General features: G+C 35.8%; 1 protein-coding gene across 1 annotated transcript; it reads left to right on the forward strand.

Annotated features, from left to right (window-relative positions):
* The first annotated feature begins 353 nt into the window (after positions 1-353).
* Positions 354-18,930, forward strand: LOC104241634 (anaphase-promoting complex subunit 4). The gene is made up of 19 exons (XM_009796573.2): positions 354-600; positions 721-832; positions 1,142-1,233; positions 2,119-2,196; positions 2,988-3,227; positions 3,361-3,441; positions 4,306-4,448; positions 5,271-5,431; positions 5,520-5,620; positions 5,702-5,776; positions 6,448-6,627; positions 9,837-9,916; positions 10,037-10,135; positions 10,711-10,815; positions 16,071-16,209; positions 17,328-17,552; positions 17,645-17,797; positions 18,103-18,184; positions 18,444-18,930. Exons 1-19 carry the CDS (start codon positions 532-534, stop codon positions 18,536-18,538), a joined length of 2,310 nt encoding a protein of 769 aa, XP_009794875.1. The 5' UTR covers positions 354-531; the 3' UTR covers positions 18,539-18,930.
* The last annotated feature ends 2,773 nt before the right edge of the window (positions 18,931-21,703 follow it).

The following is a 21,703-nucleotide window of genomic DNA, read 5'->3' on the forward strand; positions in this document are numbered from 1 at the left end:
TATGTTTAATTTAGTTTTAGTTTGAATTTGTGTCCAACCTATATATTGATATTGCTTCTCTCTATAAATAGCTAGTCTCAATTAGAAAAACAGCAACAGTATAAAGAATGAAATCACTACGTTTTATTTTTCTTTCTCAATATTAAAATACAAAAAGGTGTGAAAGCAAAAAAAAAAAAAAAAGAATCAAGTAGGAGTATAATTAAGTTGAAAAAAACAAATGGGAGTATAAATAAAGTATTACTATTACTGTCCCTTTTAATTACTCCATTCATACCAAAAAGAATAATAGCCTCGGATTTTGAATTTTGAATTATTATACAGTAATTATTTTTTATTTTCCCAAATATTCTGTCCGAAATTCATGGTCAGATTCAACTCTGAAAATTCCAACACTTAATTTGGTGACCCAGTTCAAATTATTACCCAAAACCCCGCCCTCAATTCTCTCATACTTGAGCAGGCGCCACTGCGCAGCGACATACAGACAGCACAAAGACGCCATCAGTCGATACTGATATAGTAGCAGCCATGGAAACAGAGGAAACCCAAAGAGTTCTTCCATTTCAGCTTCAGTTCGACAAACCCATTGCTTCGAATGTATTCACATATACAATAGATCTTTTTTTTTTTGTACATGAATACTTATATAAGGTGTGTAATGTAAACCTTCTTCTATTACGATTCTTTTCAATTTTCTTCTGGGGGTGTATTTTGCAGATTAAAATAGCGGAATGGAACCCAGAAAAAGATTTACTTGCTATGGTTACACAAGACTCTAAGCTTCTTCTTCATCGTTTCAATTGGCAAAGGCTTTGGACTGTTTCTCCGGGTACCCCCTTTTGCTTACACCTGTAATTTTTGTTTGTAACAAGTTGCTTGATGTATTGGTCGAAGTTCCTGCAAACTGACCAGTAGTTTTTTTTTTTGATGGTTTGGCTGTTAGGATAGTGTTATTGTGGGGGGGTGTAAAGACTCTGATTTCATATATTCCTGATAAGAGGGGGAGAAATGATTAAGATTGCCATCATGATATCAAAATTGATCCTATTCCGTGGTCAATTTGGCATGTTTCAGTGTCCAAGATGTTAAGTTACAACATCAATTTCCTAATCTTGATCATCCGCTAATGGGATTATAGGAAAGAACATAACATCCATATGTTGGCGCCCCGATGGGAAAGCAATTGCAGTTGGGCTTGAAGATGGCACCATTTCCTTGCATGATGTAGAAGTGAGTTTGGTGATATAAAGGATGCTTTTCTTAGTTAAAAAATTTGTTAGTTTAATTACATGAGTACTTCAAGAATCTGTTTAATCAAAATATTGTGGCTGCAGAATTGAAGATATTTAGCATTAGATGATCCTTATATCTATCTTCCGTTATTTTATTTCTTATACTTGTAAAAACAAAGAAAAAATAAGTTATGCCATGAGATAGCAAATAATTATCTGAATACTGTGAAAATAAAGCCCTTCCACTTTTTTTCAAACTTCTCTTGCTCAGTTTAGGATGTTGCTTTTATTCGTGATATTTGTGTCCTGTCACTATTGACTAGATACTTACTCCTGCTGTCTTTCCTGAAAGAAGTGATACAATCCTTTGTAATTTGGGATATAAACAATAGGTTCATCTTTTTCCTTTTTCAGAACTTACAGATTGTTTTTCCCCCATAAGCCTTGTAAATACTTTTACTAAAGGAACATCACTACAAGGGTCCATTAAACATATCGTATGAGATACTGCATCTTTCAAGGATGTCCATAAAGCTTCTTTGAGGATCACATATGTAAATTCAATGTGCATTACTTGTTTTGGATTTTGACAGAATGAATACAATACTAGTTTATCTCTTGAGGATTATATTCGCTGAAGAACCTTAATCTACATTTTTTTAGCTGCAAATTAGAGAAAACAAACTACTATGTTGACACTGAGTACTTTGCTAATAAAAACGTTATTTTCAAGGGCTTGGTTGATTTCATTAGGTTTAGGTTGAGTTGCAGGAATTTCATTTCGTATACTTGAGCCTTTATTGCCCCTATCAATCAGAATATTGTTGGTTCATTCTCTTCTGTTTCTGTACATACCATTTTCTCATTGGGTGTTTCCTTGCAGAATGGGAAGCTGTTGCGAAGCATAAAATCCCACTCGACTGATGTTGTGTGTCTCCATTGGGAAGAGCATAGGAAAAAGGTTGTACTACTTTTTCTTCCATTTTTTGACCGACTGCTTTTTCTTGGGTAACGGTAGTGTAACTCTATTCAATCTTGATGCAAGTTGTTATTTATTGTGCAAGGAACATCAACAAGTTGAGGTCTGACTTTATTTGGACTTCCATTTGTGAACTAAGCTGCATTATTCCGATTCACCTCAAGTGTAGGAAAATAGTTCCTAACTCGTAAAAATATCTAAAATTACAAGGCAAGTTGCCCTCTCTTTCTTGTCTTAACAAAATTCCTTCCTACAAAAGCAACATTTAGCATCCACCTGGATATTTGCTTTGTGCTCCATGATGAAGCTCGTCTTGATTTCTTTTCATCTCTTAGTAACTCTAAGAAACTTAAGAGTGGTTAAGATTTCTTACTATATTGAATTTCCCTAAGTACTATCTCAAGTCCAAGATCAAACAACTTGTCTCGACTGTGTATAATATTTGGCTGTTGGGGAACTGTATGTTTTGATATTTGTTATTTCTGTTGAGATGTTTGACTGTGATGAAAGCTGAAAAGATGTCATAGCATATTTTACAGTGTCTACAAGGGCCAATGGCCCAAAAAGATATACCACAGCTATGCATATTTGACATTCAGATGACTTGCAGACGGTTACTTCCCTTTTGTAGAACCTGGAACTTTATGCTATTGTACTAATTAGTCCAGATGGCTTCTACATATGTTTTTGTGCTTCGCTTTCTGTGCTTTCTTAAATCTTGATATTTTTCTTTTACTTTTCCTGAGCATGTAACTCTTATTCTTGCTATTTAGGACAACAATAGTAACACTTCCAGTTATGAAGATCGAACTTCACGGTTTTTTCCTCCTCCCCCTAGAGTTCCTAAGATGCCTGGACTAGTACCTGGGGATAGTGGCTTCATGGATGATATAGAAGATTCTTTCCAGGAGCTATCAAATTCTTCACATCAAAGATATAACATTTTATGCAGCGGGGACAAGGATGGAAGTATCTGCTTCAATATCTTTGGCATATTTCCAATAGGGACAGTTGTAAGTTGTTTTTTATCATTGGAGATGTTGGTGGTTTTTCTTTTTAGAACAATATTTTTATTTCACCTGTCTCTTTGACTAATTATCTGATACTTCCTTTCCTCTATGTGGATTTCTTGGACTTGCTCACAAGAACATACACAACCTTGTTGTCTCTAGTTCACTCTCAAGTAGCAATGCTGCTAGCCGACTTCTGAATGCTTCCATTTGTAAGGTATGTGTTCCACGGTCTTATAATCTCTTTGTAGCATAGGGATTGAAGTATTCATGCTTTGTTCAATGGTACTTATTGCTACTTCCTGCTTATTCACATCGATATTTTATTTTAGTTTCCATTTAAATAATTTTATTGAATGGATACCGGGGAAAGAGTACAGTCACTATAGAAACAGAACAAAGTCTCAAACACCACGAAACAATAGTGATAGTGGTAAAAGTAGTGATAGTAATTTAAAAAGAAAAGTAGTGATAGTAAAAGATGCTTATGCAGAACCAGCTTTGGTTTCTCAAAACTTGACAGTATATAACATTCCAAAAAATGATGACGTGTTTGACGATTAGTAATTGCCACTTCGGATGCGAATTCTTCGCACAAATTGTGCCTAATCGTGCCTAAATTCTATTCATCAATTTCACTATGCATTTTCATGGTACGCACATTCAACAAGGAGCACTGCAAGACTTATTCATAATATTTCTTGAAATTGAGGTGCTAGGAAGATATTCCTAGTCCACTGATTTATTACCTGTTCAGTTATGGTAAACTTAAGAGTAGAACATAAGCTAATTGATGCTTCTGGGTAAAGGGTTATGCTGCTTTAGCTTTACCATTCAAGAAAAGTACTGATGAACAATTCCGATGATAAGTTCCTGGTTGAATTCAACACTGAGATAAGGATAACTTGATTCTCTGAAGAGAAGGTAGTAAAAATGGTCAAAAATAAACTGAGAACAGGTTATGTGTTAGCATCAACATGAACTTTGTCAATTATTTTCTAGTACGAGCATAGCAGAGGAGTATGTCTGATTCTTAACCTTTTTTTGCTGATATCTGTGTTCTTTTATGATGTCATTGAAGGTGGCCTTGTCTAAAGATCTTTGCCATTTAGTAGTTTTGTGCAATGGGGAGCTAATCACAGATGAGGTTGAACAAGGTGAAGGGCAGCATGGGTTACTTGGCTTACACTGCTTAGTCCTCAACACTTCAATATTTTCAAAAAGGTAATTGTAAAACACAATTTTATGAATTTTCACATCCTGTTTTAAGATGTGAAAACACTCTATTGCAGCAACCATCAAATGTTCTTTCTGAGATAATTGTCATATATGAATTACGATGAATTTGACTTTTACTTGCATTGGCTTTTTGAGGAAATAAATATAAGGGAACTGGAATATCGGAGATAAAAGAGATTGGAAAAGTTTGTTTTAAGATTATTATTTTTTTGAAATAAAAGGAAAAAATTGGAAATTTGACTGGGTGGAATGTAGCATATCTGTGACACATTGTGTTTTTAAGGGTACTGCATGCTTAAATTTTTCCACTGTTCTCACGGTTTGTCATTGTTGAAGAAAGAGTAGGGTTCAGTTGTAAGTTTGTACAAGGAGCAAGGCAGCCAGTTTGGTGAGATATGGAAGAAAAAAATAACAACAATTTTTAGATAGATAGATAGATAGAGGGAGGGAGGGAGGGAGAGACGGAGGGAGAGAGAGGCTAAGAGAACTCTGTCAAGAAGAAGTGACATTGCTGGTTTCATTGGCTACTTTGATTAGGCATAGGATTGAATTTATTAAGTGGTCGAACTTACCTATGCTCTTTCTCTGTTAAGAAGGTCAAGATTGGGTGTGTAGGGCCCGCATGAGATATGCTTCTGTTTTATGGCTCATGGCTCCAAGCAGAGTGGTTTATATACGTATAATAATATGGAGACTGGAGAATGTATCCTAGGTGATTTAGCCCTTAAACGAACTGCTTGAATTGTGATTTGCTGTTTTGTTTTTTATTTGGCATGTATTTTAACTGATGTAACCAACCAACTCCAGGAAAACTGAACTTCACCAGGTAGCCCAACAGGCTTCCAACATTGAAGATCTGAGTGAAGTCGTCCGGACATCACTATCAGTCATGTCTAAGATATGGTCTGATGCTGTGCACACATTTCACGAGAAGTTCAATACTGTATCGACATTGATCATTGACCATGGTAATGGCTCAAAATTCAAAATTCAACCTTTAATTGTTTCCTTCTCTTCTTTATTGATGTTAAACTTTTGTTTTCCATTTCTCCAAAGGACTTGACTCTACTCCTCAGGATGAGTTTCTAAGCCTTTTAGGTGGTGCCAGGGCCAGTCCTCCACTTCATCAGTTTTTAGAAAATTCTCTTGGTGAAGCGGTATGGCTTCTTCCACAGGAGCATTTAAAGTAGGAGAAGTTTTACTGGTTAAATTTTTATTTATTTAACTATTATTGCCAGGGTCTCAAGCGGGTAGCAAAGGCAGTTAATGGTGCTGGGAAAGAGCTTCAGCTAATTGTTCTTGATCATTTACAGGTGTCCTTGACTTTTTACTATGTTTTTAGTTTGTGAAACGATGATTTTTCATGGTGCCAGAACTACACAAAAAATTCATTTATCCTAAGACAAGCCTGTCTCTGATTCCATATTATTACTTGGAATTACTTTAAGATGATACCCATTCTAAAAGTGCCTTGGATTCTCGTAGATTATCATGGTTTAACCAGTTTACAAGGTTAACCAACTTTTATTGGCGTAGTATGTTTGGTTGCCTTTCTTTTTTCTTGAGAAACAGCTCAAAATCTGAACGCAATATTGTTTTTATTATAGTTGGCGATTCTTTTTAAAAATCTGTTTGTCTGCCTTTTGGAGTAAAGGGTAACCATGTTGTATTTATATGTTGTACCTGTCCCTGATGAATCGAAGAAAAGATTACTATTATTAGTTGATTTTAATGGGTGAAGTTTAACGGTGAATAATTATGCAAGGAGATGAGGCTATTTTGCTCTAGTTCTTTTTTTTTTTTTCAAAGAATTGATTCTACCTGCATTTAGAGAAGCTTTTATAACTGCTCTGAACAAAATGGAATCTATCCATTTACTCAACTTCGTTACTAATGGTGTATCAATTAAGTATTCTGTGTTTCTTAGTTATATTTACTTTTGTCAATTTCTTTGATGCTTTGAGAACTGAGCTCCTGTTTCCAGCCTGCTGCAGAAATTATTGGATTCAGAATTGGAGAACTGAGAGGGCTTTCAAAATGGCGTGCACGATATAAAGGTATCGGCTTGGATGAAAAGTTGATGGATAATGCTACGGAAAGGGCTGGCATGTTACTTGTACAGGTTGAACGTTTTATGAGGGTTTTAGCTTCTGTTGTACAGCAGGTAATTGTTTATTTGTTAACTACTCTAGTTGTACTCTTTTCTAGAGTAGGAGCCTGCTTGTTACTTGTATTTAGCGCTATATTTCTTGTGGTTAAAAATCAGTTCTCATTTATTCTGCTAGTAAGGGACTATAATATGTTGTCTCGAGATTTCTGATTTTGCTTTTCAAGATAACGAGGATAAAATGTAATCTTTATAGCTTGAAATGTTTGTTACCCTCTTTGAAAAAGAAAATCACAAAATCATGGAAATATTGAATGCTAGAATTGTGCCGTTCTATATTTTTCTAGTCTAGATTTCAATCCTAATGATCCCATTGTGCATAAATAGCATATTGACAGACAAGCTTTCTTTTTTACTACTTTATAATAATGCTGTAAATTCCAAAGTAGATCTTGATTGCCAAAACAGCCTTCTTAATGTAGCTGTATAGTTGTGTCTATGTTAGAGATGAATAAGAGGAGATTATTTTATCACCACAAGGATGGGCAGGAGTAAACTGCTCGCTTCATACCGAGAAGTTATCCTTAACTAGCATTGTTATCCTCAACCATAACTTTCTTTTAAAGAGTCCTCAACCTTTTGTATACAACAATAACAACAACAACGACCCAGTATAATCCCACAAGTGGGGTCTGGGGAGGGTAATATGTACGCAGACCTTACCCCTACCCCGAAGGGTAGAGAGACTGTTTCCAGGAGACCCTCGGCTCAAAAAGCAACAGGAGATGATATATTAGTACCATAAAAATGCGTAATAAAAATAACAACAATATATAAGAGATATGAAATATAAAATACAGGATACGAAATACGAACTACGAAATAGATGGCTGGTATAGTACAACTAGAAGGTAAAGCCCCGCATCGATAGACGACCAATGACATTCCTAGTCTAACTCCTAACTGGATAGTCTCCCTCTATTGTGCTGTAGAAATATTCACACTCTCCCCTAACCTACAACCTTAATGCTCGACCTCCATAATTCCCTATCAAGGGCCATGTCCTCAGTAATCCTAAGTCGCGCCATGTCCTGTCTGATCACCTCTCCCCAATACTTCTTAGGTCTTCCTCTACCTCTCCGCGTGCCCACTACAGCCAGTCGCTCACACCTCCTCACCGGTGCATCAGTGCTCCTCCTCTGAATGTGCCCGAACCATCTGAGTCTTACTTCCCGCATCTTGTCCTCCATGGGGGCCACACCCACCTTCTCTCGAATATCTTCATTCCTAATCTTATCCATCCTTGTATGCCCGCACATCCACCTCAACATCCTCATCTCTGCTACTTTCATCTTCTGGATGTGTGAGTTCTTTACCGGCCAACATTCAGTTCCATACAACATGGCAGGCCTAACCACTGCTCTATAAAACTTACCTTTTAGTAACGGTGGCACTTTCTTGTCACACAAGACTCCCGACGCTAACCTCCACTTCATCCACCCCACCCCTATACGGTGTGTGACATCCTCGTCAATCTCCCCGATCCCCTGAATAACCGATCCAAGGTACTTGAAACTACCTCTCTTGGGAATGACTTGAGAGTCAAGCCTCACTTCAACTCCCGCTTCCGTCGGCTCAACTCCAAATTTGCACTCGAGGTATTCCGTCTTCGTCCTACTCAACTTGAAACCTTTAGACTCAAGAGCATGTCTCCAAATCTCTAGCCTCTCGTTGACGCCGCCTCTTGTCTCGTCAATTAGAATAATGTCATCAGCAAATAGCATGCACCATGGAACCTCCCCTTGAATATGATGAGTCAGTGCATCCATCACTAGGGCAAATAGGAATGGGCTGAGCGCAGACCCTTGGTGCAACCCCGTAATAACTGGAAAGTGTTCAGAGTCGCCTCCTACTGTCCTAACCCGAGTCTTAGCTCCATCATACATGTCTTTAATCACCCTAATATAGTTACTCGGGACCCCTTTATCCTCTAAGCAGCTCCATAAGACCTTCCTAGGAACCTTATCGTACGCTTTCTCCAGATCAATAAACACCATGTGGAGATCCTTCTTCTTATCTCTGTACCGTTCCACCATCCTCCTAATAAGGTGGATAGCTTCAGTGGTAGATCGTCCTCAACCTTTTGTATGTGTTTGCAAAATGTTGTTATTTCAATCAGCGGCCAACTTCCTAATGTCACTGAAGGGTAGTATGGGAAGACTGAAGAGCACTGAAAATCCCAGAAAATAACAGAACTATTATATATTTTACAAAGCTTAGGAACTATCTATCTTCTTAATGCTTCTCAGCACCACCTCCAAGGTCTACTTTCCAATGTCATGAGCTTGGGGGTAGACTAGGCAAAGCTGCTGGACATGGGCTGGAGAGAAGTGAAAGGGGGCTGTGGATGAGGGCTAATGGTGGAGTAATTATTTGGGATGGGCCTTGGAGAAGAGTGTGCTCAGCTTAGCTGTGGGGAGGGGGTAACTTCAGAGGAGTGGAAGAGGGTTTACAGTGACAAGGGGAGTTGCAACTGTGGCAGTGCACATTGACAGTGAATTACCTGAAGAAGAAAGGGGTACGAAGATGGATATTTATTGGCTGGATAATATTCTTGGTTCATCTTTTTTAATTTTTATTTTTTAAATTTTATTTGGTAAGTTTCCTATCTTTTCTCTATGTAGCATTAGAAATGAACTTAAATGGCTGGCAGCATGAGAAGACACATATAGCATTGGAGCAGATTTAGTGAACCATATCTTTGTGCATATTCTGGACAATTTGGCTACTGAGAAATAGAGCTTGTTTGATGGGCAGAAAAATCATATTTCTAGAATAAAAAACAAGTGTCTGCATAATTTCTTTTTTTGGTGTAAGATTATTCTCACGGAAAGCATTGATCAATATATGGACTTTCTGGAATTGTTAGGGAGATGCTGTAACTGACTGTATGGATATTCCCAGCATTTTTATGTAACTTTTTATTACCATCTTGATACTCAGTAATAAAGTTTTACCTTATCTAAGAAAAAATGAACTTAATAATGTTTCTGGTGGTGTTAGAGGACTATATATAGAACAGAAATAACAAAATTGAGTACATTTCAAAGTGTTGACATTTGTTCTCTTTTTGTTTATATCCATATATATTAACTGCTGAAGGAAGCTTTAGGCCTTCTTGAAAGCTTTAGCTTCTCTGAGTTTGTAATTATTTATTCCTTTTCTCTTCTGATTATTATAGTGGTTCTAATTAGTCTTGTTTCCAGTTTTCAAATTTCTTCAGCTGGCTTCTGAAATCTGTGAAGATTCTAATGGCTGAACCAAGTGATCAGCTACCTTTTAATAGGTTTAACTTTCATACAGTCTCACTTGTTTCCACCATTTTTTAATTTTATATCAACTTATAAACAGAATCACTTGGTTTTAATGTTGAATGGTCTTTCCCTGTGCTTCTTTGTTTTGACAGTGAACTTGTTATTATATTCTTGAAGTTCCTATATGATCAAGATCCTGTAAGGCAGTTACTGGAGATTTCTGAGGGAGATAGCAGCGTTGAAGTAGACCTGTAAGTTGTATTCCCGCCGAAAAGAAGTTTGTGCACGAGACAAGTTATTATGTTTTATTCTCCATTATGGTTATGTTTTGTTTTAAGTTTAACCTTTATGTATCATGTTTCTTTTCTTTTTGTTTTCCTGAAAACTCCTCTGCTCCCAGCATCACTTTCCTCGAACTTTAAGACCGCAGCCCAAGCCCATGGGGGGCAGAGAAAAATAACCAAAGCTCATTGCAAAATTTTCCTCCTGATTGAAAAAGTAGATCGATCCTTCATAGTTGGTTTCTTTTCCATGAACATTGACTAAAAAAGCTCAGTTAAATTAAGGCTCTTGGAAATGGAATTGCAGTTATGGTTTTGGATGAGAGATGGAAGAGCCTGGAAATAGAAGTCGGTTGTGGGGGGGGGGGGGGCATTACTCGAAACTCTTGAAGCTCAACTTTTTAACTGTTGGGATTCGTTTGAAGATCATTGCTTGTCTTTTTTGTGGATGATTTAGAAGCTATTATTCTCTTTCGAATTCACTCCGGAATTAGACGAAACTAGTTTAATCTACTTGTGTTTTCACATTTTTATTGTGCTGGTAGGGAAACGATGCAAAGAATTAAACAACTAGCACACTTCGGAGGGTTTTCAGATTTAGAATATTTGAAAAGGACACTAGCAGAAGAATTTCAACAAATGGAGTCTTGGTGCGCCTCACTTCTCTTTGTTTTCTCTATCCTAGATTTTGTGCATGATCTTTGTTAGCATCATTCCTGTGGCGGTGATGGCTGTTAAAGATCCCAACTGCCTGGGGCTTGGCGCATATTTTTATTATTTATTTGTTTGTTATTTTTTCATGATCAAATATAGCCAGTACAGGTGTAGGGTGGATATTTTTTTGCTGAATTTATTGATGGTCCTAGAGTGCCAACAAACCCAGAAATTGGAAAAGAATTGTTGGATGCTCTTGAATATATGCATCTCAGACCTAAGTTACTCAGACCCGGGTGCAGGTATCCAACATTTGTACGGATCCTAAGCTCGGATCCTTCATGATCTAAATTTTAGGATTCGAGGATACGGATCTAGGTGCGGGTGCGGGGATTCAGCAAAAAATAAATTAAAAATCTAAACATATAGTTATAAAGATATGCATAATTATGAGACATTTTATGGAAAACTTACATGTAACTTGTGCCTGTGTAGTAACTGAGTTTTTTATTTTTCAAGTCGTAGGCATGCATGTAGACACTCTCCAAAATGGCACAATTCATAAAATTTCCTACAACTCGCACAACAAAGTATTAGAATAAGATATCATAAACTTATTGAAATATAACAAGTAAAAGTTAAAAAGAGATTTAGAGATATAAAACAAATGAAACATACCTTTAGAAGTTAGAACTTAGAACTAAATAGACTAACAGAGAATCACAAGTCAAAAGTTTTAAATAATTAGCTAGTCAAATTAAGTTAGTCTGACCACCAAAAAGTCTTACACAAATTGTAAGTTCACAAGTTCATAGACCAAAAATAAGTACATAACATGCACATTTAAACTAAGCTAGACTTGTCACTTGAGGCATTGTACATGAGTAAATTCTATTCAAAGGTCATCTTCCTCAATGTCAACTTCTTGCAAATCTTCAACTTCCTCTTCAAAGAAGACTCCTTCTAGTTGAGGTTCGTCTATTGAAAATTCAGCTAGATCATTAATACTTTCATCAATATTAAAATGATCTCTGCCTAAAACAACACCAAAATGAATTTAGAAGATTGTGAAAGGAACTTATCATGCTAAAATAATTACTCAAGAAATATCAAATGATGGATATGTGTATATACCTAAATCCCAATATTTGCTTGGACCACTTGTATATTTTTCCTTTCTTCGAGAGAGCAAGCGAAGATTATAATGGACAAAAACTAAATCTTCGGCTCTAGAAGTAGCTAGCTTATTTCTCTTGATGCTATGAGTCAATGAAAAAGTACTCCAATTCCTTTCGCAACAAGATGAAGAAGCCGGTTGGGAAAGCAAGTTGTAAACCAAACTTTGTAAAAGTGGGGCATTTACACCATGGTTATCCCACCAAAATAGAGGTTCCTCATACCCCATAATATCAAGCACATGAGGCTCACCAAAGTAACCATTCCCACAACAAAATGCCCCGTACTCCAAAGAAGCTTGCTTTAAATCATTTGGATCCTTGAAATATCTTTGAAAGCATTTGAGCCTATTTTGTGAAATCTCTATATCTTCGTTAGGATTAAGTCTTCTTATCCCACCTTTAAGCTACGACTCATGATAGTATTTCGGAATCAATGAATGTGTGCCATACAATGCAACAAAGTATTACTCTTATTCCACCTAGCCACAAGAATTCCTTGAATTATATCAAAAAATTCGATTGGCTAGTAATTAGATCTTTCCCCTCATGCTCAAATACAATCACCTTCACCTTTTCAATCATTGTATCCCATATGTCGTAATTAAGGTGCAATTTTGGACAATCAAGGTCGGCCTTCTAAGCATGTATACAATTGTTTCAATACACTTCAAAAAATATTCAATAGTATCCCACCATTCATCATCCATCACAAGAGATTTTATTTCACTCGCTTCAGCTTTAATTACTTTATCTCCCTGATAATTCTTCCATTCGTCACCCATCACTATTTTTTCCAATGACGATTTAACTTTATGAATACGAGAAGTCATAATAATATGGGAAACAAATCTTGTTTCCGCAAGTTTCAACAAAGATAACTCCGAATGCTTTTGGAAAATAGCATGTGCCATGTCGTGATTCACCACAAAATTCTTTAAGCTACTCACTTGACCAGTCAACTTTAATACCCATTTGCTATTATTAAAGTGGGTTGATTTTTTTGAAGGCTGAAACATACTTTTCAAAGCAAGATTTAAATAATGAACAATACATGGTATCCAAAATATGTGCGGAAAAGTTTGCTCAACAATAGAACCGGCAAACTTCATATTACCTACATTATCAGTGATAACTTGGACAACGTTTTTTGCTTCGACATCTTCTATGGCTTTAATAAACAACTTGGCAATATATTCACCAGCCTTAATAATCCCACTTGAATTGATTGATTTCAAGAATATCGGTCCGCCACTAGATGCTCCCATTATATTTATCAATGGTTGCCTTTTAATATCCGACCATCCATCTGAACAAATCGACAATCCTTTTCTTTTCCCTGTATCTTTAATAGGTTGTAGTTCTTTTTATCTAGATGCGCATTTCTTGGGCCCAAAGAGTTGTTCTTAACCTATTAAAAGTTGGTGGAACATAACCAGGTAAATAATTCGCTGCCAAAACTCTGAATAATTTTTAAAATAAGGAGAAGTTGCAAAGTTAAATGATAAGCCTGATGCGTAAAACATACGAGCCGCCAACTTGTCGGCAGTGATTCTGTTACAAATGTTAAAAGATTTCTCCCGTGCTCCACCATTTGAGCCTTTTTTTCCCCAGTTATGATAAATATGAGCCTTCCGATTAAGATACATAACCTGCCTTTTTTTTTTTTGCATTCAGTTGTGCATCTAATTTTTTCTTTTCAGCTTCTTAATTCTCCATCTTCAATGTTGCACATACTCATGAAGTATGTAAAGAGATTACTCATGAAGTATGTGCAACATTGATGAATGAGAATGAACAAGCCGAAAAGAAAAAATCAGATGCACTACTGAATGCAAGAAAAAAGGCAGATTATGTATCTCTACAGAAGGCTCAAATTTATCACAGCAGAAAAAAAGAAAATGTTCTGTGGAGAAATCTTTTAACATTTGTAACAAAAACATTGCCGACAAGTTGGCGGCTTGTATGTTCTACGCATCAAGTTTATCATTTAACCTTGTAACTTCTCCTTACTTTAAAAAGTCTTTGGAGTTTTTGGCTTAGGTTCCGCCAACTTTTAATAGATTAAGAGCTGACTCTTGGAACCAAGAAATGCTCATATAGATTGAAAACTACAACCTATTAAAGATACATGGAAAAGAAAAGGATTATCGATTTGTTCGGATGTTAAAAGGCGACTATTGATAAATACATGAGAGCATCTAGTGGCGGATCAATATTCTTGAAATCAATCAATTCAAGTGGGATGGTGAATACATTGCTAAGTTGTTTATTAAATCCATAAAAGATGTCGATGCAAAAAATATTGTCCAAGTTATCACTGATAATGCAGGTAATATGAAGCTTGCCGGTTCTATTGTTGAGCAAACTTTTCCGCACATATTTTGGACACCATGTGTCATTTATTGTTTAAATCTTGCTTTGAAAAGTATGTGTCAACCTTCAGAAAAATCAACTCACTTTAATAATTGCAAATGGATATTAAAGTTGATTGGTCAAGTGAATAGCTTAAAAGAATTTTGTGGTGAATCACGACACGGCGCATGCCATTTTCCAAAAACATTTTGAGTTATCTTTGTTGAAGTTACGGAAACAAGATTTGCTTCCCATATTCTTATGACTTCTCGTATTCATAAAGTTAAATCGTCATTGAAAAAAATGGTGTTGGATGACGAATAGAAGAATTATAAGGGAGATAAAGTAATTGAAGCTAAAACACGTGAAATAAAATATGGTGGGATACTTTTTGAAGTGTACGGAACCAATTGTATCCACGCTTAGAAGTGCGACCTTGATCATCCAAAATTGCACCTTATTTACGTCATGTGGGATACAATAATTGAAAAGGTGACTTTATTTGGCGTGAAGAGAAAGATCTTATTACTGGCCAATCGAATTTTTTTGATATAATTCAAGGAATTCTTGTGGCTAGGTGGAAGAAAAGTAATATTCCGTTGCATTGTATGGTACATTCATTGGTTCCAAAATACTATCATGAGTCGTGGCTTAGAGGTGAAAGCAATGGGAGTATGGGGCATTTTGTTATGGGAATGGTTACTTTGGTGAGCCTCATATGCTTGATGTTATGGGGTATGAGGAGCTCTATTTTGGTGGGCTAACCGTGGTGTAAATTCTCCACTTTTACAAAGTTTGGTTGTTGCGAAAGGAATTGGAGTATTTTTTCATTGACTCATAGCATCAAGAGAAACAAGCTAGCTACTTCTAGAGCCGAAGATTTAGTTTTTGTCCATTATAATCTTCGCTTTCTCTCTCGAAAAAAGGAAAAATATACAAGTGGTCCGAGCAAATATTGAGATTTAGGTATATATACATATCCATCATTTGATAATTCTTGGGTAATTTTTTTAGTATGATAAGTTTCTTTCTCAATCTTCTAAATTCATTTTGGTGTTGTTTTAGAGGGAGATCATTTCAATATTGATGAAAGTATCAATGATCTAGTTGAATTGTCAACAGACGAACCTCAACTAGAAGGAGTCTTAGAGGAAGATGACCTTTGAATAGAATGTACTCAAGTGTCAAGTCTAGCTTAGTTTAAATGTGCATGTTATACTTATTTTTGGTCTATGGACTTGCAATTTGTGTAAGACTTTTTTGTGGTCATTTGACTAGCTAATTATTTAAAACTTGTGATTCTCTGTTAGTCTATTTAGTTCTAACTTTTAAAGGTATGTTTCATTTGTTTTATATCTCTTTTTAACTTTTATTTGTTATATTTCAATAATTTTATTTTAACTATGTCGTGCGAGTTGTAGGAAAATTTGATGAATCGTGCCATTTGGAGAGTGTCTACATGCCTGCCTACGACTTGAAAAATAAAAGACTCGGTTACTACAAGTTACATGTATGTTTTCCATATAATGTCTCATAATTATGTATAGCTATATTTTTTGATGAATCACCGTATCATAGTATTTAGATCATGAAGTACCTATGTCGGACATCCACACCTGGGTCCGAGTAACTTAGCTTGAAGGCGTTTCCTTTTGTTCAATGACTAAACGAATTTGTGTTGTTTCCTTGTTCAAATGGTTAATCTGATTTCTGAATTGCAGCTTCAACGACGCTTTCGAGATGCCATTTTCTACTATTTCGGGAAAACTACTTTGTGAGGATCTGCTACCACTTTTTCCTATTGCATCCTCTTCAAAACTAAAGCCTTACAAGGTTCCTGCATCAGTATCTTACAATGAGGTACTTGTCCGGTCTTCCTAAGATCCTTATTTTTTCCTTTTCTCTATTTAGTGGGCGGTTGAACATAAGAATAAGAATTGTAAAATTTCGGAAAAAGGTGAATTTTTTTTTTTCAAGTGAAAATGGTACTTGAATGTTAGAGTTGTGCTTGGACATGAATACAATTTTGGGCTGTTTTTGAACTTTTGTGAGTGGATTGAAGTGAATGTGAAAAATAGCCTTTTGGAGTTTTTCAAATTTTCGATTTTTTTTTTAAAATTCATCTTCAAGTGAAAATTGAAAATTTCATGGCCAAACACTGATTTCCAAAAAAAGTAAAAAAAAAAAAAATTGAAAAAGTTTGTATGGCCAAACGGCCCCTTAGTGTAATTAGGTTATTTGGTATTAAAAACCAAATCTTTAAGAAAACTTCCAACTCGGAAAGGATGTTTTGGAACGAATGATTTGCTCTCAACCCTTTGTGTAATAATAGCTCATGAAAATTTGGTGGAGCTTCAAAAAGACTTCATCAAGGTTTGGATATCTCGTGGTCCAAAATGGCTAAAACAATGTTGATCTAAGTTGCGCGGACTCTTTGATTTTGGTGCCGTCCCCGTTCTGATACAAGGACGGGAGCGAGAGCGGGATACGTCCCGGATTTGGTCAACTGACTTCGGACATTTTGACCCGAGTCCATCGACAAATTTGGGAGAAAAATTAAGATTTTGATTTCTCAAAATCAAAAATAAAACAGATTTAGGAGAATGAAAGAGTAATGTCCATCTTGGAGAATGAAAGATTGAATTCTACAATATTCATGTAAGTTTTTCACAAAATATCTCTCAAAATTTACAATATTTTTATAGCTCTATTTTTATTAGCCGAATCTCCACACCCGTATCCATATCCGGATCCGCACCCCCGAATCTTAAAATTTAGATTTTGCCGTATCCGATGCTCGGATTCGTCCCCATATCGGATACCCACACCCGAGTCCGAGTTGTCTAGATTCTCATTAAAGAGTTCTGAAAGCTTAATTTCACTGTAGGTGTATCCTAACCGTCGAATTGCTTTTGTTATACCTGATTATTCTTGGAGCTGTTGGAAGTTGGTAATTTCTCATCCCTTCCATTTGTCAGGACATTTTGCATGAGTCTTCAGAAAGTGAAATACATCAACAGGCGCTCACTGGGTACATATCCTTCAAATTACCAGATGATTGTTTCTCAATCGCAAACTGCATTGGTATTGTCAGGGGCCTTACACATGATTTAGGCAAACTAGAGGGCATATCGGATCCAGTAGAAGCAGCCCTCTTATGTATTCCTGATGGATATCACTGTATTGACCTCTCACTTTATAAAGTAAGTGAAAAATTGTCACCTGGTATTAATTTTGTGGACCTACAAGTTTTCTACCCTTCAACTGCCATATAACATGTCACCATTCAAAGCAGGAGGGTCAAATTGTTTTATTGTTAGATGAAACTGTAACCACTTCTGAGAGCTCTGGAAATGCGTACATGATGATTCTACAAGCCAGTGACCTCCCATTTGTATCTCTTTCAAAATCTAACACTCTCAATTCTTGGAAACTTCACGAACTTCAGGTATATGACATCATCACTCCACCAAATATTTGCATAATTTCTTGGACATTCTGTATCCTATTGCATACATTCTATTTTATGATCTTGGTTGGACTAATCTTGGTTGGCATCACTGAAATTGAAATAGGTAAAGAAGTATCTTTACATGCTACATACTACATAGTTTGTTTATCCGAATATCAGAACTAAGTCTGGTGCTTTTCCCCTAATTTTGTGTTGATTTCAACGTGATGATCAGCTTTCTTAGATGCATTATCTTTTGCCATTGATAGTCATGTTGACTTTTAATCTGCATGATAATCTAGGATTCTGCTATATACCTGCAACTGGAGAGTGAAAAGGCTCGAAGTATTCCACATTCTGTGGTTCCTCCCCTGGCAGTCAGTGGTGAGTGGTTCTCTGTCTTTGTACTATTCGGGTTCTAAATGTTGGTAGTATATAGGAAGTCTGTATAGAGGCTAACCCATTCATGAGAAATAGCCAAGAAAATCTGGGTTTAAAATGATTCATGCAGATATGAGTGATGTTATCTTTTAACAATTCTCATACAATACGGATGACAATTGCTAGACACTAAACTCATTGCGAATTTTGTTTGGATATCCTAGCAAGTGATTTGACATTTCAATATGATTTTGTTTATCAGCATCAAGAGGTGTAGCTTGTGTTTTTGCTGCAAGAAAGCGCGCTTTAGTTTACATCTTGGATGAAGATGAAGATGAAGTCTCTGATATAGAGTGACAGTCAGTGCCTTCTGCTTACTGACTCTTCTGCCCCATCTATCGATATTGGTCAGATAAGGCAGTGTTTTTTTAGCTTAAATGTAGATTCCCTGTAGGTGTAGTTCTTGTTGTATCCGTCGTAATTTTTGTTTGGATTTTTTTCTTGAGAAATCATGATTTTGTAGGATTACAACAGAGTCACAGAGATAACTTCGGCTTGGTAAGAAAATGGATCTCAACTTACTTGGATATTGTTTGTCATTTTGGGGCTCGACGTCTTAGGAATAATGATACACATCATTACAATTACAGTTGCTATAAACAATTACATTGAGGCTCCAGTTGGAAGGTTGTATTAGTGATTGGACAGCCCCTACAGGCTAGAAATAAGAGAGATGCATGTTTAGATGATCGATGGAAAAATATATTTCCTTCTCTTTTCTTTCTGAAGGAGCTTAATTAAACCTTCACGAAACAGTTAAATAAAAAAAGACACTTAAACGCACTCATTTATTCCAAAAATAATTTTTTGAAGTTATCCTATTTGTTGGTTTTTTAAAAGATGGGGCAGCAAAAAAATTTTGATTGAAAATGTCTCTCAATAATTTTATTAAGCACAATAAGGCTTTAAATAGCTAATTAAGAACAAAAAATTCACATAATTTAAAAAACCTAAAATATCTCAACTAACTTAAACAATCTAATAGAAATTTAAAATTAAAATTCATCTTAAAACTAAGCAACTTATTCTGCTAAAAAAGTTACTTCAGTAACTGAAAGCAACAAAATATCTAACACTCCTCCTTTTCTTCAGTTGTTGCAATTTAAAAAGTTTCTCCTCAAATCTTGCTTCCGTTGTTTGTGCTTGAAGATTGTTTTGAGCGTCGCTAAAATTGCACACTTTTGTAGTGCAATTCTTTTTCTTCTTTCTTTTTCGTCTTATGGTTTTGTGCATAAAAACCATTCCTAGTGACCTTGTCTTATCTAAAATATTTTTTGAAAGTATTTGATTCTGGACAATGATAGGATTTTCAGGGATTGCTAGTAAGTATTGTTCTTCCATTACAACATTCAATAAAAAATAGGTTTAAGTTATGATTTTATTTTCACTACACAAATCCGATAGTTTTCGGCAGTGAAAGTTTGCGGGGCATTTCAAGGAGAGACTGTTGCTTGCCATATTTGAAAATGGGTTTAAAAACTGATATTGGTTAAAATGATTTGAAAATGGTTATTTGGAAGAACTCACAGATCCCATAAGACCAATAAGGCTCTGATACCACTGTTGGTTTTTAAAAGTTAGGGCAGCAAAAAGATTAAAAGTATTGATTGAAAATGTCTTTCAATAATTTTATTAAGCATAACAAGGCTTTAAATAGCCAATTAGGAACAAAAAATCACATAATTTAAAATTCAAAAAACCTAAAATATCTCAACTAACTTAAACAATTTAATAGAAATTTAAAATTGAAATTCATCCTAAAACTAAGCAACTTATTCTGCTAAAAGTAAGTGGAAGCAACAAAATATATGTTGTGTCAAAATATTATTCACTTGCCTTGAATGAAAGCTCTAAAGAATTCCAAGGCTTAATTCTCTCTCTAGGATGTTCCTCTCACTTCTCTCTAAATCCCCATCGGCTTTCATACCTCTCTATACACTAATTCACAACTCTCATACTTGTTAGGAGTCGTTTGGTAGGAGGTATTAGAAAAAATAATGCAAGCATTAGCTCTATGCATTACTAATACCTTGTTTGGTACATTTTTTCAACATGTGTATAACTAATACAAGTATTAGTTATACATCATACTTGGAATTATCCTATGCATTAGTAATGCATAGAAAACCATGACATTAGTAATACCATGGCTATTAATGCATGCATTAGTATGTTTAAAGATAAAATTGCCCTTAAAGTCCTTTAAAGCTAGAGAATATGGAGGGTATTTTTGTAAACAACTATTTTTCTTAAAAATTATGCAAAATTATAATTTTAATACACCACACCAAACAGTAGATAAGAAATAATATATGCACAACTAATGTTTGCATTACTAATCCATGCATGACTAATACACTTTATTCCGCATTATTCTTATACATCCTACCAAACCACCCCTTAATCAACTACCATCAACCATGGACCCACCAAATCCCCACAATATGCAAATTGACAAACCGGACATCCAATCACCACCCAAATCCTTCCTTTAGACACTAACCTCCAATTCAAATTTACCGGCTTACATTTCTAACACCCAATCCCTCAACGCTACAGTGGACTTAACAGATGAAACATCAAATGAGGATGAGTTAGACAACTTTATTCCGTTAACAACTGAAGAAAAATATCGATTATATGCTCCTTGGAAAAATTCCATCATAGTAAAGGTTTTTAACAAAATGGTTGGACACCAACTGCTAAAAATTAAACTAATACACCTATGGAAGCCATATAAAGAAATTCATCTTATAGACTTGAGATGCAATTTTTTCCTTATCAAATTTCGTAATGAGGAAAATATGTGTAAAGCTCTACATGATGGGCCCTGACTCATACTAAACCACTTCCTTTCTGTTCGGCGTTGGGAGCCTAAGTTTATTGCGTCCACAGCTCAACTAACGTATGATGCTCTATGGGTACGGCTACCAAAACTTCCGACAGAATTTTATGATTTTGAAATACTGCAAAAGGTAGGAAATAACATAGGGTAACTTTTAAAGGTTGATACTTGTACAACCACTACTACAAGGGGTAGGTATGCCCGCATATACATTGAGGTACCTCTAAAAACACATATCCATATAGGCACTCACAAACAAGTCTTCCTTTGTGAAGGTTTAAACCTACTCTATACAAAGTGTGGTAGATTTGGGCACGCAGGCTGGAATTGCCAATTTTCACTAACACCACCACTAAATTCCATACCTTCCATTATTACGAGCACACCAAATACTTCCTCCACAACCCCCATAAACGACTCCGAATGGAAAACTATTACTTTTCCAAAAAAAAATACAAGATATGGCCGGAACACCCAACGTAGACAATCAGCTGAAGTTCAAAATTTTCCTACAGATAATTAGACGAGGAAAGGAAAGTCGGTGAACATGGCAAACATACAGTTAATGCTAGGTAAGGTTACAAACCCTACTATTAATCAAGTATGGGCCAAAAATG

This window comes from Nicotiana sylvestris, chromosome 2 (assembly GCF_000393655.2).
Source record: "Nicotiana sylvestris chromosome 2, ASM39365v2, whole genome shotgun sequence".
Lineage (NCBI taxonomy): Eukaryota > Viridiplantae > Streptophyta > Magnoliopsida > Solanales > Solanaceae > Nicotiana > Nicotiana sylvestris.